General features: G+C 40.8%; 2 protein-coding genes across 5 annotated transcripts in view; one reads left to right on the top strand and one right to left on the bottom strand.

Annotated features, from left to right (window-relative positions):
- CCDC77 (coiled-coil domain containing 77) overlaps positions 1 to 1777 on the bottom strand; it is a 47954-nt gene extending 46177 nt beyond the window's left edge. Inside the window, exon 1 of one of the 3 annotated variants that reach the window (XM_031001169.3) lies at positions 1623 to 1777. The gene's annotated coding sequence lies outside the window, so the exon portion shown is untranslated. The remainder of the gene's footprint in view (positions 1 to 1622) is intronic. The other 2 variants (XM_055357476.2, XM_055357472.1) reach the window with 2 other exon arrangements.
- Positions 1533 to 24047, top strand: part of KDM5A (lysine demethylase 5A) — a 107713-nt gene continuing 85198 nt past the window's right edge. Inside the window, exons 1-3 of one of the 2 annotated variants that reach the window (XM_031001168.3) lie at positions 1533 to 2176; positions 5135 to 5212; positions 6951 to 7073. In XM_031001168.3, the coding sequence (XP_030857028.1) occupies positions 2012 to 2176; positions 5135 to 5212; positions 6951 to 7073 (366 nt within the window). In that variant the 5' untranslated portion in view covers positions 1533 to 2011. The remainder of the gene's footprint in view (positions 2177 to 5134; positions 5213 to 6950; positions 7074 to 24047) is intronic. The other variant, XM_063693735.1, reaches the window with a different exon arrangement.

Below are 24047 nucleotides of genomic sequence, written 5' to 3'. Positions count from 1 at the left end.
GTATGGAATTATTATGAATCACAGCGTCCTGTGTCTACACCCCTTTGTAATGTGACGTTGTCACTCTTCTCATAAAAAATTGGAGTTTATTTTCCCACTTCTTGAATCTGGGATGGTCTTATGACTTGCTTTGACCAACAGAATATGATGGAGTGATCTTGTACATTTTGGAGTCTAGGCTTTAGGTCTTTGCTTCCACTCTCATCTTCTTAGAATGCTAAGACCACCATGCAGTGGAAAAGCTCCATCTACCAGAAGAAGATGAGAAGCCATGTGGAGAACTAAGACTTCCCAGCCAATAGCCAGCACCAACTGCCAGACACGTGAGTGAGGCCATCTTGAACCCTCCAACCCTAGATGTATTCAGGGTTCTCCAGAGAAACAGAACCAATAAGATGTGTGTGTGTGTGTGTGTGTTTATAAAGATATTTATTTTAAGGACTTGACTCACTTGATTATAGAGCTTCCAAGTCCAAAATCTGCAGGGTGGGTTGGCAGGCTGGAGACCAGGGAAAAGGTGATGCTACAGTTCAAGTCTGAGAGCCATCTACTGGCAAAATTCCTTCTTGCTTATGGAAGGTCAGTCTTTTGTTCTATTCAGGCCTTCAGTTGATTGGATAAGGCCTACTCACATTATGGAGGGCAATCTGTGTTATTCAAAGTTCCCTGATTTGTTACTCAGAGGTGAGAAAAATCATGGTGTACTAAAGTCACCACAAAAACTTCTGTAGATCATATGGAGAAGCAGGAGAGATGAAGCTGGAGAGCAAAGCAGCAAATCAGCAATTAAAAAAGATGTTTGGAGTTGTTGAGTTTGGAGATGAAAAGTGACAAGATGAATTCTGGATTTTAGACAAAGCAATCCAACTTGTGGATGGAGAGGGATTTGAGAGGAGAAATCAGCTGTTGTCAGTAAGAGTATTTAAATTAGGATACTGGTAACGGGGATGGAGAGACACACGATTATACATGGGAAGTGAGAGCAGAAAGAATTAGGATTATTTCTTGATTTTTTTTTTTTTTTTTGCTCAGGCAACTTAATAGATGAAGTCATTAATGGAAACAGTGAACAATTAAAGTACTTTGAGTTATCAAAGTGAGATGTCCTGCAGGTAGCTAGACGATACTGGCTGGTAATTCAGGAGAGCTGCTGCGTCCTGTGTAAAAGGAAAAGCAATTCATGGATGGTGGCTAAAGCCAGCTGGCAGGATTTAGGGGATGGGTTAGACCTGCACTTGTTTTCATGGAGAAGAGGCGGGTATGAAGTGGCAGAGTGAGATTACTGTAAAATATCTGCATTCAAAGGGCTAAAAAAAGAGAAATGCTGGAAAGGCTACTTGCTATAAACGCAGCAGGGTAGGTTAAAACAAATTACGAAGCACGGGCGGCGAGGCGCGGTGCTTAAGGTTAAGCCCGGCGTGTTTTCGAGTGCACTGATACACAAAAGGGAAAGGGACCCTCCTCACCGGAAGCACAACCTCTGCCCTCTGGGGCATTACACATTCCTCCGCGCCGGAAGAAAGCGTCACGTCACGTCGCGTCGCGCCTCGCCTCGCCCCGTCGGCTTCCCTCAATCCGTACCTCTAGTAAAGGAGAGCTTGTGCCCCTCCCCGACCCCTTACCAAGGGCGAGCTGGGTGGAGTCGTTGGACTGGGCAGAACTTTGGCAGGCAAGGAGACAAACAGCCACACTGTGCTGCCGGGGAAGAGAAGAAGGAAAGGCCAGACACACAGGCGTCGTGCAGCTGCGGAAGGATTCCGTTTCCTGCAGGGGGCGGAGGGATTTGACAGCACGGTAACTTCCGGAAAAGTCCTGAACCTCAGAGGAAAAGCCTTGCAAGAAACAATAACAAACGGGAGGAGGAAGCGATTCTGGGGTTTCTGTGTTGAACGGTTGTTGTCCGCGAAGATGCGCTTCGGCCCCTGTCAGGGGACTTGAACGTGCTTAGTGGGCTTCAGCCAGCTTCTCTCCACCGGTTCGCCACGGGGACCCCCCCCCCCCGGCCGTTGCAATGGCGGGCGTGGGGCCGGGGGGCTACGCGGCGGAGTTCGTGCCACCTCCAGAGTGCCCCGTCTTTGAGCCGAGCTGGGAGGAGTTCACAGATCCGCTCAGCTTTATCGGCCGCATCCGGCCTTTGGCGGAGAAAACCGGCATCTGCAAAATTCGGCCGCCCAAGGTACCTCAGTCTGTGAAGAGAGAGGGGGAGAAGGAAGAATGGGGGAGTCCGTACACTGGTTTATCTTTACTTTTCTGATTCTTGTCTCGTTTCATATGTACTCTCCTTTATTTTGAGGCAACTGGAGCCTGTTTCTGGATGTTTTTGCCTCGGTTTCTTTTGTGGTCTTATGTAGACACGTCTGAACGCGAGAAAGTGGTGTCTCTGGGGCCTCTTCCGCCTAGAACTTGGGAACTGATACTTTTCTCTCAGCCGTGGGCCTAAAGCCTTTCGTTAGCCGATATGGTGTTTAAAGTACAGTATTATGACGTGACGTATTCTTCCCTCACGTATCCTCATTATGGTTTGATAGTCGGCTATCTCTTTATTCAAGACCTGGTTGGATCAAATATTTGCAGGCCTCATCTCAGGGCTAGGGTTTCTGAAAAGGTTATCTGAGCTCTAGTCTCACCGGATGGTATTACTAGACAAGAACTCCAGACTAATTATTGCTGCAGTGAAAAAGTCTTAGCGGGGAAAGAGAAGGAGCAGCAATAATTCTAAAATTTAGAGGTTTAGGAAGAATTGGTCTATAGTGGAGGTGGAAGGAAATGTTGAAATCTCTTGACATAGGGAACTCTAGATCAACGATTTTAGAATCACAGTTATTGCAGATAACTAGGTTTGCCTATAAGGTTAATTATAATCTCACCTTTGAGGTAAGGAAAGCAGATACTATCCCTTGTGTGGAGGGGATTAATGCCCCGAGAGGTTGAGTGCTCAAGGTCAAAGGTGTTTTTCTTTACTCATTAGACCAGTGCTTTTTAAATGATGTTGCTGGACAACTTGCACCAGGGTCAACTGGATGCTTGTTTAAATGCAGATCTCTAGTCTTCTTGTTGTGGAAGTTCTGGAATCTGCTTTTCTAGCAACTAGTCTCAGATGATTCTTCATGTAAGTTGAGGTTTTCGAACCATTGCTTTAGTCGTTGCTTGTTAAAGGCATTTTGCTTTATGTTTTGTCTAGTATTAGTAATGATAAAATATTAAGCACTGTTACCAGTGTTGCTTTTTAAAAAGCATCTGCCGTCACCACTGACTACCACAGAGATGGGCACCGCAGCGTACTAAAAACTTAAATGACAGCGAGGAGGAGCTAATTTAACACCTATAGATTGTTTGCTTTAATCTTTGAAGCCCTGACAGGTAAAGTCCGCCTTTTACAGATGAGGCTAATCTGGATAAGTTAAAACACCAAATGTGTGATCTTGGGCAAGTGGCAAAGTGTATTTTGAACCTAGATCAGTTTTTCTGATTCTGAAACAGACATAATGCTCTCACTATGTTGAATGACTTTGTTTAAGGTTATAGACTACTCATTTCAAGCAGAGGATTAACAAATAATTGCTATGATGATATGCATTGCCATCCTCCAAAAACTTCCATTTAACCCTTTTTTCTGTCATAATTACCTAATATTAACAAATCTTAAGCATTGAAGGTTTTCCTAAGTCATATTTTTATCTACTCTTGAATTTATTAATTAGAAATTCTATTCACGGTTACTTCGATTAAAAAAAGTTTTTTACTTAAAAAAATGCTGAAATAATGTTTTATCTTTATGTCACATTATTGAAAATAAATCTTGTTTACAATCAGAATTTAATTTTAGTATTGGCAGATTTCTTTAGTTTCCAAGGTAAGACTTTTTTTTTTTTTTTTTTTTTTGGACTCCTCACGTTTTAAAATAGGTTTACTGTTATTCTGTTATTTAGGCCAAATCAAACTATGTTATTTAGACCCCACTTGAAATATGCTATCTAATTTTAGTTATATCACAGTCTGGAAATTGTCCTTGTTCTGCGTGTTTTTTGAATATTTGGGTTCCCAGAAGCTGGGCTTTGAACAAAACATTTGTGTAACATAAAGTGCTCTGTCACATTACACATAACATAAAAAAAATTGTTTAAATAAGTTCTTCTTAAAAGTTTCTTTTTAATCTTAAATTTTACCCTTTTTAGTTTAAAAAAAAGTTTTTTTTTTTTTGATCTTGGTAAACCTGAGTGTTTACTAGATACTGTTTTGTGGTACATGACCTCATTGAATTCCACTTGAGTAACTTGGGAAAGCATAATTGTGGGAGGTAAACGGTGGGACTGGTTTGAAGAGGATTGCTTCTCTGAGCAATACAGGTTGAGTATCCATCCCTACTTTAAAAATTCCAAATCCGAAGTCATCGAAAATCTGAATTATTCTTTTTCTTTTTCTTTTATAGAGACAGGGTCTCGCTCTGTTGCCTGGGTTGGTCTTAAGCTCCTGGGCTCAAGCGATCCTCCTGCCTCAGTCTCCCAATGTGCTGGAATTACAGGTATGAGCTGCTGCACCCAGCTTGAACAGATTATTTTTTTCATTGTATTAATGGTATGGTATATTTTTTCTGTTAACTACTTAAGTGGAAGTAAATGTAAGGAAATGATTGTTTATTGGTAGAATGTAAATTCACAGTCAGAAATGATGGTGATGCCAGACAACCACAAATTGTCCACACTGGTGGCTGAGCTAGTGACACCTTTCTTTTCTGACGGTCCAGTGTACACAAGTGTTATGCACCAGATTATTAAAAATATTGCATAAAATTACCTTAGCCTATGTATAACTTTATATGAAACAAAAGAATTTTGTATTTAGGCTTGGTTCTTTCTCCAACATATCTCATTATGTATATGCAGATATTCCAAAATATGGAAAAATCTGAAATCCGAAACACTTCTGGTTCCAAGCATTTCAGATGAGGGATACTCAACCTGTATTAAAATTATTTTATCTAAAAGAATTGCTCATTCTGTCTCTATAATAAAGAAGACTTGTAAGTTAGTCTATTAGCACCGCGATTTGTGGCAAAACCCCCTTTTAAGGGAATAATTAATGCATTCCTTGTTTACATACCACTGTGTTTTTTAAAAAAAATCTTTCTATTTAGGACTGGCAGCCTCCATTTGCCTGTGAAGTAAAAAGCTTTCGTTTCACTCCAAGAGTCCAGCGCCTGAATGAACTTGAGGTAAGTGTTTTGTCACCATTTCTGCTTCCTGATTCATTCTTTATATTAGGGCTGTAGGTAGAGAACTTTGAGAAGCTCATGTACCACAGCCTAGAGTTTGTGTTAATTGGTGTTGAATGGAATAGTTACTTGATGTTTGGAGGAAGAGTATGATTTTTAAAGAATTGTGCAAAGTTGTTATGGTTTTTCCATTTAACTGAGAAATGTTCAATGCTTAGCTTCAGAGACTTAGAATTCTTAAATTCTGCTTTCTCTAGTGTTTCTTACTCTACTAAAATTTTTGTTAATCTTGGAAGATTTCTTTCTCCCTCGGTTCTTGGAAAATGGATTTTTAAATCCTATTTTAAAACCCTAGTTTTCAAAGTTTGTTTTGGTTTGGTTTTGGTTTTGGTTTTAATGGAACTTTGCCAGGAGTGTTAATGTGATTTATTAAGATTTTAAGTATTACTTTTTAATTACTTTTAAGTATTATTTTTTAATTACTTTAAGCATTACTAATTTATCTTAAATTTTCTAAATGGAAGTCTATTTACGTTTTGCTGTTTTTTCTGTTTATGGGTTTTCAGAAGGTTCTTTATTGTGATATGAAAACTTTTAGAGTACAGAAGGAAAATTATTGATAGGAAAGGTTTATTATGTCATTCTGAAGTTTTTTTCTTTTCCCCCCAAAACATTTCTGAGAGTTGAATACATACTTTTTTTTTTTTTTCCAGAGAGTCTCGCTCTGTCACCCAGGCTGGAGTGCAGTGGTGCCATCTCAGCTCACTGCAACCTCTACCTCCTGGGTTCAAGCGATTCTCCTGCCTTAGCCTCCCTAGTGGCTGGGATTACAGTGACCATGCCCAGCTAATTTTTGTATTTTTAGTAGAGACGGAGTTTTGCCGTGTTGGCCAGGCTGGTCTGGAACTCCTGACCTCAGGTGATCTGCCCGCCTTGGCCTCCCAAAGTGCTGGGATTACAGGCGTGAGCTACCGCGCCTGGCCACAATGCATATTTTTTCTTTTTAGTCTCTTGTAATTAGATACTTGACAAAGCATATTAGTATCAGTGAGGTATAGAGTTGATGCACCTAAAGTGTGCATGTTACCTATGGATGAAATGACAGAACGTTAGAGACTGAAGAGAATCCGATCTACTGAATTTTCTGATCAGCATAAAGTTAAACCAACTTACAAAAATTGTTTTGGTTGCTAATATGACAACTTTTTACATAAATCAGAGTAACTTTTTTGCCTGAATAAATATAGTTTATTAGAAGTCTTTTGCCTCTTTATTATTGGCTAGTTTTACTATTGGCTAGTTTTACAGCGTTGAAATAAGCAATAATGAAAAGTCTTTGAATTTCTTTAGAGAAATGAGTACCTCCATTACAACTGTCCCAAACCTTTTTGGCACCAAGGACTGGTTTCATGGAAGACAGTTTATCCATGGATGGATGGGGGTATGGAGGATGGTTTTGGGATGAAACTGTTCCACCTCAGATCATCAAGCATTACTTAGATTCTCAAAAGGTGCTCACAACCTAAATCCCTCACACGCAGTTCACAATAGGGTTTGTGGTAATGCTTGCCTGGTTGGTTGCCCACTGCCGCTGCTCACCTCCTGCTGTGCGGCTGGGTTCCTAACAGGCTGCTGATGGGTACTCGTCCACAGCCTGGGGTTTGGGGACCCCTGCTCTGTTATTCTCATTCATTTCAATCATAACTTAGTTCTTACTTCTGTATTTTAATAATCTTAGGCAATGACCAGAGTGAGATTGGATTTCTTGGATCAACTAGCAAAATTTTGGGAACTTCAAGGATCTACTCTGAAGATCCCTGTGGTAGAGAGAAAAATCCTGGATCTGTATGCTTTGAGCAAGGTGAGGCTCATACTGGTTTAGAAATTATAGCACAGGCTTGTGAATTTAGGAATATCAAATACATTTGGTAGGAAACATTGCTTCCAATAGAGGATTTGTTTGACAGTGAAATGCACTAGCTGGGTATGGTGGTGCATGCCTGTAATCCCAGCTACTCGGGAGGTTGAGGCAGGAGAATTGCTTGAACCCAGGAGGCGGAGGTTGTGGTGAGCTGAGATCGCGCCATTGCACTACAGCCTGGGCAACAAGAGCAAAACTCGGTCTCAAAAAAAAAAAAAAAAGGACAATGAAATGCACATTTGAATAAATGGAAATGACAGTTCTCAAAGTTATCTTTAAAACTTATTTTATATTTGTTAAGATCACTATTTAATTACTAAATATTAATATTTATCAGGTTCTGTGATATACAATATGCAAAATAAATTACTCTAGCCTGCTAATGTTATCTTGTGCTGAGTGTACAATGTTCTGTGTTGAGCTTGTCATCTTTTTTTTTTGTTACTTAATTGAAAATTTGGGCCAGGCACGGTGGCTCATGCCTGTAATCCCAGCACTTTAGGAGGTTGAGGTGGGAGGATCACTTGAGCCTAGGAGTTAGAGACTAGCCCAGGCAACATGGTGAAACCCTGTGTCTACTAAAAATACAGAAAAGCTAACTGGGCATGGTGGTACACACCTGTAGTCTCAACCACTCAGGAGGCTAAGGTGGGAGGATCACATGAGTCCGGAAAGTCAAGGCTGCAGTGAGCTGTGATTGCGCCACTGCACCTCAGCCTTGGCCACAGGAGTTAGACCCTGTCTCAAAAAAAAAAAAAAAGAGAAAATTTGGCATATTAAAGGGACTCATGTTTCTCAGCATTCTTATGTGTGGTATATATTAGTTTTGTTAATACGTGTATGTAGTGTTAATGGCTGACTGAGGCCATCATTATTCAGTAGGATGACCAAACAGCTCAGAAACTTAAGGGTGAAGAGTTTAGACAAGTTTTTGCTGAAATTGTGTTAATTTTTTAACATTATTCCCTAATGTGAAAAAAATAACTGACCTGCAAGCTGAGATTATAATAACCTTGAAATATGTCTTTTTCTCTTTTTTTTTGAGATGGAGTTCTGCTCGTGTCCAGGCTGGAGTGTAATGGCCTGATCTTGGCTCACTGCAACCTCCGCCTCCCAGGGTCAAGCAATTCTCCTTCCTCAGCCTCCCGAGTAGCTGGGATTACAGGCATGTGCCAACACGCCAGGCTAATTTTGTGTTTTTTAGTAGAGGTGGGGTTTCACTATGTTAGTCAGGCTGGTCTCGAACTTCTGACCTCGTGATCCACCCACCTCGATCTCCCAAAGTTCTGGGATTATAGATTACAGGCGTGAGCCACCACGCTCGGCTAAACTATGTTTTGTTACTACAATAATACAAATTTATTATTGCTTAATTATCTGGGAATTTTGTAAAACAACTTCTTTTTGTGGCCTTTCATATCTTCTAATTTATATACTATTTTGAAATAAAAATTTATTCTTATTTAAATTGCAGTTACTTTTAGAAGATTTCACTTTTTTTTTTTTTTTGAAATGGAGTCGCGCCCTTGTTGCCCAGGCTGGAGTGCAGTGGTGCCATCTCGGCTCACTGCAGCCTCCACCTCCCGGGTTCAAGTGATTCTTCTGCCTCAGCCTCCCGGGTTCAAGTGATTCTCCTGCCTTGGCCTCCCGAATACCTGGGATTACAGGTGCCTGCCACCACACCCGGCTAATTTTGTATTGTTAGTAGAGACAGGGTTTCTCCATGTTGGTTAGGCTGGACTCGAACTCCTGACCTCAGGTGATCCACCCGCCTCAGCCTCCCAGAGTGTTGGGATTACAGGCGTGAGCCACCATGCCTGGCCAGGAAGATTTCACTTTTAAGGAAAAACATGAGAATAATTCGTGGCATGTGGTGGCTCATACCTATAATCCCAGCACTTTGGGAGGCTGAGGTGGAAGGATTGCTTGAACCTAGGAGTTCGAGACCGGCCTAGGCAACATAGTGAGACTCCATCTCTACAAAAAATTAAAAAATAAATAATCCTGTCATGGTGGTGGACTCCTGGAGTCCCAGCTAATCAGGAGGCTGAGGCAGGAGGATTGCTTGAGCCCAGGAGGTCAAGACTGCAGTGAGCTGTCATCACACCACTGCATTCCAGCCTGAGTGACAGAGCAAGACCCTGTTTCCAAAAAAACAGAGTAACCATATTTAAATTATCTTTTATGATACATTTTAAAATTAGTGTCAGGTCAGAATTCTCTTACTAAAAAATTTGGGAAGTACGGTCTTACGCTAAAATACAGCTTGAGACTTTTTTTAATCAGTCAGGTAATGATGTTAGTAAGCAAGCACTGTGCCAAGAATTGTCTAGTATAGTTATATGAAAACCTATGGTACTAAAGAACAAATTATGCTAAATTTGAGTGGTGGGTTTCTTCTTATAGGGAACTATTAGGATAAAAATTCATTTTAAGAATGCTTTTTTGAAATTTTTATTCAATCAAAACTTACCTACTAAGTTTTGCTGTATGATGCTGTTTAAGATTCTGAATGTGTTTGACTGTAGCATGAATAAAATACAAAAAAATTTCAAAAATTGGCTCGGCACTGTGGCTCACGCCTGTAATCCCAGCACTTTGGAAGGCTGAGGCGGATGGATCACCTGAGGTCAGGAGTTTTTGAGACCAGCCTGGCCAACATGATGAAAACCTGTCTCAGCCGGGCACGGTGGCTCATGCCTGTAATCCCAGCACTTTGGGAGGCTGAGGCAGGAGGATCACTTGAGATCGGGAGTTCGAGACCAACCCAACCAACATGGAGAAACCTCGTCTCTACTAAAAATACAAAATTAGCCGGACGTGGTGGCACATGCCTGTAATCTCAGCTACTTGGGAGGCTGAGGCAGGAGAATTGCTTGAACCCGGGAGGTGGAGGTTGTGGTGAGCTGAGATCACACCATTGCACTTCAGCCTGGGCAATAAGAGTGGCAAAACTCTGTCTAAAAAAAAAATAAAATAAAACCTGTCTCTACTAATTATGCAAAAAATTAGCCAGGTGTGGTGGTGGGCACCTGTAATTCCATCTGCTCCGGAGGCTGAGGTAGGAAATCGCTTGAAACCGGGAGGCAGAGGTTGCAGTGAGTTGAGATAGTACCACTGCACTCCAGCCTGGGCAACAAGAGTGAAACTGTGTCTCAAAAAAAAAATTTTTTTTCAAAAATTATTTTATCATTAATAGCAATATGTTGTAGTACTCTTTAATGAAGCTCTTTCTACTTTTTTTTTTTTTTAGACAGAGTCTGACTCTTTTGCCCAGACTGGAGTGCAGTGGCACAATCTTGGCTCACTGCTACCTCCACCTCCCAGGTTCAAGCGATTCTCGTGCCTCAGCCTCCTGAGTAGCTGGGACTGGGATTAAAGGTGTGTGCCACCACACCCGGCTAATTTTTATATTTTTAGTAAAGATGGGGTTTTTACCATGTTGGCCAGGCTGGTCTTGAACTCCTGACCTGAAATGATCTGCCCACCTTGGCCTCCCAAAGTGTAGGGATTACAGGTGTGAGCCACTGTGCCTGGCCAATCTTTATCTCTATTTTATTTTCATAAATACCCTAAGGAATTTGCTAGGGTAAGTATTAATAGTATGAGTAGTCATCTATTGAAACTTTCTCTGTCAGTGATTTTCCATTTAAAAGGTAAACCTTAGGTTTAATCTGATGGTAAGTTAAATTGCATTTTTTTTTTTTTTTTGGAGACGGAGTCTCCCCCATCACCCAGGCTAGAGGCGTGATCTCGGCTCACTGCAACGTCCCACCTCGTGGGTTCAAGCGATTCTCCTCACTCAGCCTCAGAAGCAGCTGGGACTACAGGCGCACACCACCACGCCTGGCTAATGTTTGTATTTTTAGTAGAGACTGGGTTTCGTCATGTTGGCCAAGCTAGTCACGAACTCCTGATCTCAAGTAATCTCCCGTCTTGGCCTCCCAAAATGCTGGGATTACAGGTGCAAGCCACCGCGCCCGGCTGCACTTTTCTGGTTTTCTAAGGTCATAGGATTTCAAAATAGGGAAGGGGCTTTTAGAGGTAACCTGGTCTGAATACTTAGTTGTTCACAATTCTCCTTATAACAGTCATCCAGAGTGTTTAACTCCATCTTGAGAAGCTGATTTCCTTTTAAGGTTCATACTACTAATAAAGTACACTTTGTTTAAATATTCAGAAAACTTATTGAAAATATGTTATGATTAAAGGTTAAGTGTGCTTATCTGAGGGTTTATTGGAATCTTGTCTTTTGTGGGTTTTTTTAAGTCCTCATGGACATCTCTTTCCCCAACCTGTGAGAATGTTTGCAAAACTGAGATTTAAAGCTAAAAGGCAGACAAACTTTGATTTGTAGTTATTTTTGTTTATAATACTTTGTTGCCTAAATGTCATTGTGAGATGTGCTGCTTCTCACGTTAACTTTTTTCTTTTACATTGAGTTGTAACTTACAGTGTAATGCACAAATTTTAAGTGTACAGTTCAATAAATTTTCATATATGTGTACACCTGTTTTGTAGCCATCACGCAGATCAAGATATATAACATTTTTATAGCACTCTAGTGGGTTGTTTCATCTCCTTTCCAGTCAATACTTCTTCACAAAGGTAATTTATTCTGACCTTTATCATTGGGTGACTATTTATTTCATTAACATGACATTTTATTCTAGCAAGAGGCTTGGGCTGAAAACTGCAGAAAATACTGAGAGTTGAGATGTTTTAAGGTTAGGTGTGCCCTTTTTTAAAAAAAAGATTATTTTTGGCTGACAGTTTGTTGGCATCTATTAAGTTTTTTTTTATATATATGATTTGAAAATACTATGATTCCCATTGCTTTTTGATGGGAAGCAAATTTTCAGTCTTCTGAGTCGTTAAGTCATCAGCGTGATGGTTTCCTGTTTTGATTAAATCACTTCATCTTTCTCCCTATTATTTTTGATAATAAAAAGTACTACTTGGAATGCCTGTAATTTAATAGACTTCTATATGAATAATTAGTTTTTTTTTTTTTTTTTGAGATGGAGTCTCGCTCTGTCGCCCAGGCTGGAGTGCAGCAGCACAATTTTGGCTCACTCTAAGCTCCGCCTCCTGGGTTCATGACATTCTCCCGCCTCAGCCTCCCGAGTAGCTGGGACTACAGGCGCCCACCACCACGCCCGGCTAATTTTTTGTGTTTTTAGCAGAGACGGGGTTTCACCCTGTTAGCCAGGATGGTCTCAATCTCCTGACCTCGTGATCCGCCCGCCTTGGCCTCCCAAAGTGCTGGGATTACAGGCGTGAGCCACTGTGCCTGGCCGAATAATTACAGTTTTTATAACCACTTTAGGAAGAAGCATTCAGTCTAGCCTTTCTTGTTAAAACATTTTTATTTTTATTAAAGTAGTACACTTTTAAAACACAAGGCTTTGGCTGGGTATAGTGGGCTCATACTTGTAATCCCAGCAGTTTGGGAGGCCGAGGCAGGAGGATCATTTGAGCCCAGGAGTTCTAGATAAACGTCCTGGTCTAGACATAGGGAGACCCCGTCTCTACAAAAAACTTAAAAAGATTAGCTAGGTGTGGTGGCATGCGCCTGTAGTTACAGCCACTTGAGAAGCTGAAGCTGGAGGATTGTTTGAGTCCAGGTGTTTGGGGCTGCAGTGACCTCTGATTGCACCACCTGGGCAACAGAGTAAGACCTTGTCTTTAAAAAAAAAAAAGGGGGCTTAAAATGAAAATCAGCATCTCCCTTCATCTCCACCCCCATTCCTACTCCTCAGAACTAATCACTTTCAGTTCTTTTAGCTGTTTCTGATTTTGATCTTCATATTTCCAAGTAATATGCTCATTATGCTGTTTCTTCATTTCTCAGTTTTAAATATCATATACTGATTTCCTACTGTTAAAGATGGAGAATGGGTGTAAATCCTCCCATACTTTATGTCCGTCATCCCCTTCTAGTGTAGTTACATTAATTTTTATTAATCTAAAATTATTACTGTGAAAAATATATTTTCAAACTTTCCAGTAGAAGTATACATCTCTCAGTATGCTTCTACCTATCAAATAATCTATCAGCTTTATTTTCTTGGAGCCATTCTTCCTGGATTCTTTTTTACTCTCAAATCTTGACTGGGTGTTTTTTTAAGGTAAGCTGTCAGTCTGGAAATTCCTTTTACTGCCATCATTCTGGGAATTCCTTGGCCTCTTTTCCTTGTTGTAAGTCTTCCTTTTACTTGGTTTACTCTCATTTTGGTGAAACATTTCTTCTGCTAATTTCATGAGAAAGATGGTTAATGGGATATACATTTTTTAAGACCTTTTGCTTGTGTACAAATGTTCTGCTCTTAAACTTTATTAGTAGTTTGGTAGGGTTTAAAAGTCTAGATTGTAAATCATTTTACTTCAGTATTTTGAAAGCTTTACTCCATTGTTTTGTTGGTGAGAAGAACGATGCTATATTAATTCTTGTTTTTTTGTGACTTTTTTTTTCTTGAAGATTTAGGATCTTATCTTTATTCCCAGGGCTTTGAAATTTCACGGTGATATGCATTGGTATGTGTTTATTTTCATTCACTGTTTTTATGGCTCTCAATAACCTTTCTAATCTGATAACTCATTTCTTTCAATTCTTCTAATTTTTCCTGTATTCTTTGATAATTTTGTGTACTTATCTTTTCTCTTCTTTTTGACTCTTTATTAGTTAGATGTTAGACATGTTAGTTAGGCTGGTCCTTTAGTTTACTTACCTATAGCTTTTTTAGTTCAACATCCCTTCTCTTCAAACTCTGCTGAGAGTAAATCTCCAGTTTTCTGCTGGGGTTGGAGAGGGATAGTTGCCTGGAAGAGGTCTAAGTGCTTTTATACAGGTTTTCACAATCCTGTTCTCTGCTGCATTGCCACCCCTAATTTTAGAGGTACTGCTGCTTCTGCTTCTTAAGACTTTTTTTTTTTTCCCTTGTTTTAGAAAAGGGAGGAAGGGGGCTCCTCTGAAGCCTTTCCAGGTTCTATGTTGCTAAAGCTTCTCTGGCTTTCCTCTGTTGTAAGGCACTTAAACTTGTAATTTTTGTTTGTTTGTCTGTTTTTGTTATTGTTTTGGCTTATCACTAGCTTCAAAATATTGTTTACATTTGTATTTGGTTCCTTTCTTGGTCGATTTGACCTCTTGAGAGGATGCCTTTTTGTTTCTTTCCTGTCTTTTTGGTGGATTTTTTTAGAGGGAGCTTTTAAGTAGAAGACTGTTCTTTAGGTATGTTAAAACTGTCTCTAGATGTTCCCAAGATGGCCGAATAGGAACAGCTCCGGTCTACAGCTCCCAGCGTGAGCGACGCAGAAGATGGGTGATTTCTGCATTTCCAACTGAGGTACCGGGTTCATCTCACTGGGGCTTGTTGGACAGTGGGTGCAGGACAGTGGCTGCAGCCCACCAAGCGTGAGCCGAAGCAGGGCGAGGCATCGCCTCACCTGGGAAGTGCAAGGGGTCAGGGAATTCCCGTTCCTAGCCAAGGGAAGCTGTGACAGATGGCATCTGGAAAATTAGGTCACTCCCACCCTAACACTGTACTTTTCCAATGGTCTTAGCAAACGGCACACCAGGAGATTACATCCCGCACCTGGCTTGGAGAGTCCCACGCCCACGGAGCCTCGCTCATTGCTAGCACAGCAGTCTGAGATCGAACTGCAAGGTAGCAGCGAGCCTGGGGGATGGGTACCCACAATTGCTGAGGCTTGAGTAGGTAAACAAAGCGGCCTGGAAGCTCGAACTGGGTGGAGCCCACCACAGCTCAAGGAGGCCTGCCTTTCTCTGTAGACTCCACCTCTAGGGGCAGGGCATGGCTGAACAAAAGGTAGTAGAAACCTCTGCAAACTTAAATGTCCCTGTCTGACAGCCTTGAAGAGAGTAGTGGTTCTCCCAGCACGGAGTTTGAGATCTGAGAACGGGCAGACTGCCTCCTTTCGTGGGTCCCTGACCCCCAAGTAGCCTAACTGGGAGGCACCGCCTCGTAGGGGCAGCCTTGACACCCACATGGCCAGGTATCCCTCTGAGACGAAGCTTCCAGAGGAACGATCAGGCAGCAATATTTGCTGTTCAGCAACATTCGCTGTTCTACAGCCTCCGCTGCTGATACCCAGGCAAACAGGGTCTCGAGTGGACCTCCAGCAAACTCCAACAGACCTGCAGCTGAGGGGCCTGACTGTTAGAAGGAAAACTAACAAACAGGACATCCACACCAAAATCCCATTTGTACATCACCATCATCAAAGACCAAAGGTAGATAAAACCACAAAGATGGGGAAAAAACAGAGCAGAAAAACTGAAAATTAGAAAAATCAGAGCAGAGCACCTCTCCCCCTCCAAAGGAGCACAGCTTCTTGCCAGCAACGGAACAAAGCTGAACAGAGAATGACTTTGATGAGCTGAGAGAGGAAGGCTTCAGACGATCAGACTTCTCCGAGCTAAAGGAGGAAGTTCGAACCCATCGCAAAGAAGCTAAAAACCTTGAAAAAAGATTAGACAAATGGCTAAATAGAATAACCAGTGTAGAGAAGTCTTTAAATGACCTGATGGAGCTGAAAACCATGGCACGAGAACAACTACGTGACGAATGCACAAGCTTCAGTAGCCAATTTGATCAATTGGAAGAAAGGGTATCAGTGATTGAAGATCAAAGTAATGAAATGAAGTGAGAAGAGAACTTTAGAGAAAAAAGAGTAAAAAGAAACAAAGCCTCCAAGAAATATGGGACTATGTGAAAAGACCAAGTCTGCGTCTGATTGGTGTACCTGAAAGTGATGGGGAGAATGGAACCAAGCTGGAAAACACTCTGCAGGATATTATCCAGGAGAACTTCCCCAACCTAGCAAGGCAGGCCAACATTCAAATTCAGGAAATACAGAGAGCACCACAAAGATACTCCTGGAGAAGAGCAACTCCAAGACACATAATTGTCAGATTCACCAAAGTTGAAATGAAGGAAAAAATGTTCAGGGCAGCCAGAGAGAAAGATTGGGTTACCCACAAAGGGAAGCCCATCAGACTAACAGCGGATCTCTCGGCAGAAACTCTGCAAGCCAGAAGAGAGTGGGGGCCAATATTCAACATTCTTAAAAAAAAGAATTTTCAACCCATAATTTCATATCCAGCCAAACTAAGCTTCATAAGTGAAGGAGAAATAAAATCCTTTACAGACAAGCAAATGCTGAGAGATTTGTCACCACCAGGCCTGCCCTACAAGAGCTCCTGAAGGAAGCACTAAACATGGAAAGGAACAACCGCTACCAGCCACTGCAAAAACATGCCAAATTGTAAAGACCATCGATGCTAGGAAGAAACTGCATCAACTAACGAGCAAAATAATCACCTAACATTATAATGATAGGATCAAATTCACACATAACAGTATTAACGTTAAATGTAAATGGGCTAAATGCTCCAGTTAAAAGACACAGACTGGCAAATTGGATAAAGAGTCAAGATCCACCAGTGTGCTTTATTCAGGAGACCCATCTCACATGCAGAGACACACATAGGCTCAAAATAAAGGGATGGAGGAAGATCTACCAAGCAAATGGAAAACAAAAAAGGCAGGGGTTGCAATCCTAGTCTCTGATAAAACAGATTTTAAACCAACAAAGATCAAAGAGACAAGGCCATTACATAATGGTAAAGGGATCAATGCAACAAGAAGAGCTAACCATCCTAAATATATATGCACCCAATACAGGAGCACCCAGATTCCTAAAGCAAGTCCTTAGAGATCCACAAAGAGACTTAGACTCCCACACAATAATAATGGGAGACTTCAACACCCTACTGTCAGTATTAGACAGATCAACGAGACAGAAAGTTAACAAGGATATCCAGGAATTGAAATCAGCTCTGCACCAAGCAGACCTAATAGACATCTACAGAATTCTCCACCCCAAAGCAACAGAATATGCATTCTTCTCAGCACCACATCACACTTATTCCAAAATTTGACCACATAGTTGGAAGTAAAGCACTCCTCAGCAAATGAAAAAGAACAGAAATTCTGTCTCTCAGACCACAGTGCAATCAAACTAGAACTCAGGATTAACAAACTCACTCAAAACCACTCAACTACATGGAAACTGAACAACCTGCTCCTGAATGACTACTGGGTACATAACGAAATGAAGGCAGAAATAAAGATGTTCTTTGAAACCGATGAGAACAAAAACACAACATACCAGAATGTCTGGGACACATTCAAAGCAGTGTGTAGAGGGAAATTTATAGCACTAAATGCCCACAAGAGAAAGCAGGAAAGATCTAAAATTGATACCCTAACATCACAAAAGAACTAGAGAAGGAAGAACAAACACATTCAAAAGCTAGCAGAAGGCAAGAAATAACTAAAATCTGAGCAGAACTGAAGGAGATAGAGACACAAAAAACCCTTCAAAACATCAATGAATCCAGGAGCTGGTTTTTTGAAAAGATCAACAAAATAGACCACTAGCAAGACAAGAAAAGAAAGAAGAATCAAATAGACGCAATAAAAAATGATAAAGGGGATATCACCACCGATCCCACAGAAATACAAACTACCATCAGAGAATACTGTAAACACCTCTATGCAAATAAACTGGAAAATCTAGAAGAAATGGATAAATTCCTGGAGACATACACCCTCCCAAGACTAAACCAGGAAGAAGTTGAATCCCTGAATAGACCAATAACAGGCTCTGAAATTGAGGCAATAATTAATAGCCTGCCAACCAAAAACAGTCCAGGACCAGATGGATTCACAGCCGAATTCTACCAGATGTACAAGGAGGAGCTGGTACCATTCTTTCTGAAACTATTCCAATCAATAGAACAAGAGGGAATTCTCCCTAACTCAATTTATGAGGCCAGCATCATCCTGATACCAAAGCCTGGCAGAGACACAACAAAAAAAGAGAATTTTAGACCAGTATCCCTGATGAACATCGATGCGAAAATCTTCAATAAAATACTGGCAAACCAAATCCAGCAGCACATCAAAAAGCTTATCCACCATGATCAAATGGGCTTCATCCCTGGGATGCAAGACTGGTTCAATATACGCAAATCAATAAACGTAATCCAGCATAGAAACAGAACCAAAGACAAAAACCACACGATTATCTCAATAGATGCAGAAAAGGCCTTTGACAACATTCAACAACCCTTCATGCTAAAAACTCTCAATAAACAAGGTATTGATGGAATGTATCTCAAAATAATAAGAGCTATTTATGACAAACCCACAGCCAATATCATACCAGATGGGCAAAAACTGGAAGCATTCCCTTTGAAAACTGGTACAATACAGGGATGCCCTCTCTCACCACTCCTATTCAACATAGTGTTGGAAGTTCTGGCCAGGGCAGTCGGGCAGGAAAAAGAAAGAAAGGGTATTCAATCAGGAAAAGAGGAAGTCAAGTTGTCCCTGTTTGCAGATGACATGACTGTATATTTAGAAAACCCCATCATCTCAGCCCAAAATCTCCTAAAGCTGATAAGCAACTTCAGCAAAGTCTCAGGATACAAAATCAATGTGCAAAAATCACAAGCATTCTTATACACCAGTAACAGACAAACAGAGAGCCAAATTGAATGAACTCCGATTCACAATTGCTTCAAAGAGAATAAAATACCTAGGAATCCAACTTACAAGGGATGTGAAGGACCTCTTCAAGGAGAACTACAAACCACTGCTCAATGAAATAAAAGAGGACACAAACAAATGGAAGAATATTCCATGCTCATGGATAGGAAGAATCATTATCGTGAAAATGGCCATACTGCCCAAGGTAGTTTATAGATACAATGCCATCCCCATCAAGGTACCAATGACTTTCTTCACAGAATTGGAAAAAACTAAAGTTCATACGGAACCAAAAAAGAGCCCACATTGCCAAGTCAATCCTAAGCCAAAAGAACAAACCTGGAGGCTACAGTAACCAAAACAGCATGGTACTGGTACCAAAACAGAGATAGAGACCAATGGAATGGAACAGAGCCTTCAGAAATAATACCACACATCTGCAACCGTCTGATCTTTGACAAACCTGACAAAAACAAGAAATGGGGAAAGGATTCCCTATTTAATGATGCTGGGAAAACTGGCTAGCCATATGTAGAAAGCTGAAACTGGATCCCTTCCTTACACCTTATACAAAAATTAATTGAAGATGGATTAAAGACTTAAATGTTAGACCTAAAACCATAAAAACCCTAGAAGAAAACCTAGGCAGTACCATTCAGGACATAGGCATGGGCAAGGACTTCATGTCTAAAACACCAAAAGCAATGGCAACAAAAGCCAAAATAGACAAATGGGATCTAATTAAACTAAAGAACTTCTGCACAACAAAAGAAACTACCATCAGAGTAAACAAGCAACCTACAGAATGGGAGACAATTTTTGCAGTCTACTCATCTGACAAAGGGCTAATATCCAGAATCTACAAAGAACTCAAACAAATTTACAAGAAAAAAACAACCCCATCATAAAGTGGGCAAAGGATATGAACAGACACTTCTCAAAAGCAGACATCTATGCAGCCAGCAGACACATGAAAAAATGCTCATCACTGGCCATCAGAGAAATGCAAATCAAAACCACAATGAGATACCATCTCACTCCAGTTAGAGTGGTGATCATTAAAAAGTCAGGAAACAACAGGTGCTGGAGAGGATGTGGAGAAATAGGAACACTTTTACACTGTTAGTGGGACTATAAACTAGTTCAACCATTGTGGAAGACAGTGTGGTGATTCCTCAAGGATCTAGAAGTAGAAATACCATTTGACCCAGCCATCCCATTACTGGGTATATACCCAAAGGATTATAAATCATGCTGTTATAAAGACACATGCACACATATGTTTATTGTGGCACTATTCACAATAGCAAAGACTTGGAACCAACCAAATGTCCATCAATGATAGACTGGATTAAGAAAATGTGGCACATATACACCATGGAATACTATGCAGCCAGAAAAAAGGATGAGTTCATGCCCTTTCCAGGGACATGGATGAAGCTGGAAACCATCATTCTCAGCAAACTATCGCAAGAACAGAAAACCAAACACCGCATATTCTCACTGATAGGTGGGAATTGAACAATGAGAACACTTGGACACAGGAAGGTGAACATCACACACCGGGGCCTGTCGTAGGGTGGGGGTAGCGGGGAGGGATAGCATTAGGAGATATACCTAATGTAAGTGATGAGTTAATGTGTGCAGCACACCAACATGGCACACGTATACATATGTAACAAACTTGCACGTTGTGCACATGTACCCTAGAACTTAAAGTATAATTTAAAAAAAAAAAAATGTCTGTGTTCCCAGCTGTTTTGGTTTTGAGCGATACTACTTTTTGGTCAAGTTTTGATAAATGGCTTGTCTTCATTGTGTTCAATTCAAGTGCATGCCATGTATCTTTTTATAGAGCATGGTTCATAGTGATATTTCTGGGGACAGTGTTGTGATATAGTACATGGCAAATGTTTGGAGTAAATGGTTTATATTTTATTTTTAATTTTTATTTATTTTTGAGACAGAGTCTCGCTGTTTTGCCCAGGCTGGAGTGAGGTGGCATGAAACCAGCTCCCTGCAATCCCCGCCTCCTAGGTTCAAGTGATTCTCCTGCCTCAGCCTCCCAAGTAACTGGGATTACAGGTGCCTGCCACCACGCCCTGCTGATTTTTGTATTTTTAGTAGAGACAGGGTTTCACCATGTTTGCCAGGCTGGTTTCAAACTCTCGACCTCAGGTGATCCACCTGCCTCGGCCTCCCAAAGTACTGGGATTACAGGCATGAGCCACTATGCCTGGCCTGGTTTGTATTTTTAAATTATGTATGATAATCTTTGAATCTGCCAGCCAAAGAAAAACAGGTATTAGGTTTTGTGTGTTTTTTGGTTAGATTGTTAGAGTATTGTATGCATGGAGCCAAAGTAATGGTTTTGTTTTCTTTGTGAGATAGTTTATTCCTTTGTCATGGCCGTATCCTGGCTGCTACTAATCACCAGAACTGGGTGGGACATCATGACTGGATCCATGCAGGTGTATCATAACTAATGGAAATTTAGCTTGATATGCTTTGAATACAAGGCAGATTATTATGTCAGAGTGATTATTGTATGGCATAGTAAATATAAGAGGGCTTCTGTTGCCTCCCTGAGTTCTTTTACTTCTCCCTGCTCGTTCACTTTGCTTTAGCCACACTGGCTTCCTTATTTTCCTCAAACACTCTAAGCATGCTTCTGACTTGGAGCCTTTGCTTTGTCTGTTCCCTTTATATCTGCTAGTTAACTACTTCACTCCTTTCAAGTCTTTGCTTAGGTTTCACCTTTATAATAAGGCTTTTTGCAATCGTTTAATACTTCAGATTATCTTTACCCTGTTACCTGGAGGCCCCTTGACTGCTTTTTAACTTCTTCTATAATATTTATCACTTCAAAATTTATATATTATGTTCATTGTTTATTGTCTGTCTTCCTTCACTAGAATGTAAGCTCCATGAGGACAAAGATCTTTGTTTTATTCATAAATGTATCCCAGGTACCTAGAATAGTAGCTGGCAGTATAGAAGCACTGAAAGTTACCTGTTGAATGAAAGGCACTGTAATCCATCCAGTTGCTTCCAGACAGCCCTCTATCTAAACCATTTTCATTGTGTCTTTCTCTGTACTTTGAAAAATAATTTTTGTCTCTGTATAATTTTCCCCTGATTGATTCTTCTAACAGAGAGGGCTTCTTTGAGGGTGTGATAGGAGGAGCTGAAGAACTAAAGAGATGTGTTCAACTCTTGTGCATATGAATTTGTGTTTCTACCAAGCTTTTAGATCATTCACTAGAGGAAAATTGTACTTCGGCCATAGGTTCATCTTTGTTTATAATAACATCATAAAGCACAAGAGTTGAAAACATTTCCTTCACTTATTTTTAGTATGTGTACCCTCTCCTCCATTTGTCCACACTCAGACATTTATAATATAGCAACATTGGTATAGTACTTTATCCTGGTGCTTTTCATATTTTATTTTATTTGTCCTCACAGTAGCCTCATAACGAGGTGTAGGCACTGTTGTTAATATTTTGATGATGGTGAGGAAATTGAATTGCAAGGTATGTAACTTTGCCAGGGTCATGTAACTGTTTTTTGTCTGTTTGTTTTTTCCTTGAGACAGGGTCTCGCTCTTGCCCAGGCTGGAGTTCAGTGGTGCAATCTGGCTCACTGCAACCTCCTCCTCCCGGGTTCAAGCAATTCTACTTCCTCAGCCTCCCTAGTAGCTGGGATGATAGGTGTGCACCACCATGCTTGGCTAATTTTTGGTATTTTTAGTTGAGACGGAGTTTCACCATGTTGGCCAGGCTGGTCTCGAACTGCTGAACTCAGGTGATCCGCCTGCCTCAGCCTCCAAAGTGCTGGGATTACAGATGTGAGCCACGACGCCTGGCCAAGGTCATATAACTATTAAGTGACAGAACTGAAATTTGAATACTGGCAGTCTGGCTCGAGTCTTCTTTTCATCTTTTTTTAAAAAATTGTATATATAGCATCAACATTTAAAAATACACAGTTGAGTGGCATTAAGTACATTTACAGTGTTGTACAGTTATCACCACTATATAGTTCCAGGACTTCTCCCTTCCTCCACTCCTGGCAACTTCTATTATGCTTTCTGTCTCTATGAATTTGCTTCCTCTATGTAGCTTATATAAATGGAATTATACAGTAGTCATCATTTTGTCTCTGGCTTATTTTATATTTTCAGAATTCATTCATGTTTGGGATGTATCAGAACTTTCTAAGGCAGAATAATATTCCATTGTATTTTATTATACTACATTTCGTTTATTCATTTTTCTGTTGATAAACTTTTGGGTTCTGTTTTGACTCTCAAGAGTATTGCTGCTGTGAACATTGGTGTGCAAGAATCTGTTTGAGTCCCTCCTTTCAGTTCTTTGAGTATATACCTAGAAGTGAAATTGCAGCATCATATGGTAATTTTATGTTTAACTTTTAACTTTTTTTTTTTTTTTTTTTGAGACAGGGTCACTTGAGACAGGATCAGCCAGGCCAGAGTGCAGTGGTGTGATCATGGCTCGCTGCAGCCTTGATCTCCTGGGTTCAACTGATCCTCCTGCCTTGGCCTCCCAGGTAGCTGGGAACTACAGGTACACCACCTGCCTGGTTAATTTTTTTTTTTTCGGAGATGGAGTCTCACTCTGCTGTCCAGGCTGGAGTGCAGTGGCACAATCTCAGCTAACTGCAACCTTTGCCTCCTGGGTTCAAGTGATTCTTGGGCCTCAGCCTCCTGAGTAGCTGCGATTATAGGTGTGCACCACCACGTCTGGCTAATTTTTTGTATATTTTTTTAGAAGAGATGGGGTTTCACTATGTTGCGCAGGCTGCTCTTGAACTCCTGAGCTCAGGCTATTTGCCCAGCTCTGCCTCCCAAAGTCCTGGGATTACAGGCATGACCCACCCTTCCCGACCTGCCCAGCTAATTTTTAAATTTTCTTGTAGAGATGGGGGCCTCACTATATTGTCCAGCATGGTTTGAAACTCCTGGGCTCAAGTGATCCTCCTGCCTTGGCCTCCCAAAGTGTTAGAATTACAGATGTGAGCCACTATGCCTGGCTTTAACTTTTTTTTTATGTAGTAAGATACAGTAGTATATACTCAATCAAATAGGAGAAACTGAGTTGGAACACTGTGTCATAGTCCCCTTTATTCTCAGTGAAATTGAAAACTGCCTGTACAATCATGTCACTTAATGACAGGGATATGTTCTGAAAAACATGAGGATTTCATTATTGTGCAAGCATGGAATGTACTTATACAAACCCAGATGGTATGGCCTACTGCACACTTAGGCTATGTGGTATAGCCTGTTGCTCCTAGACCTAAAGGTGTACAG

The sequence above is a fragment of the Gorilla gorilla genome, chromosome 10 (assembly GCF_029281585.2).
Source record: "Gorilla gorilla gorilla isolate KB3781 chromosome 10, NHGRI_mGorGor1-v2.1_pri, whole genome shotgun sequence".
Lineage (NCBI taxonomy): Eukaryota > Metazoa > Chordata > Mammalia > Primates > Hominidae > Gorilla > Gorilla gorilla.
This window is presented reverse-complemented; position numbering and strand designations above follow the sequence as displayed.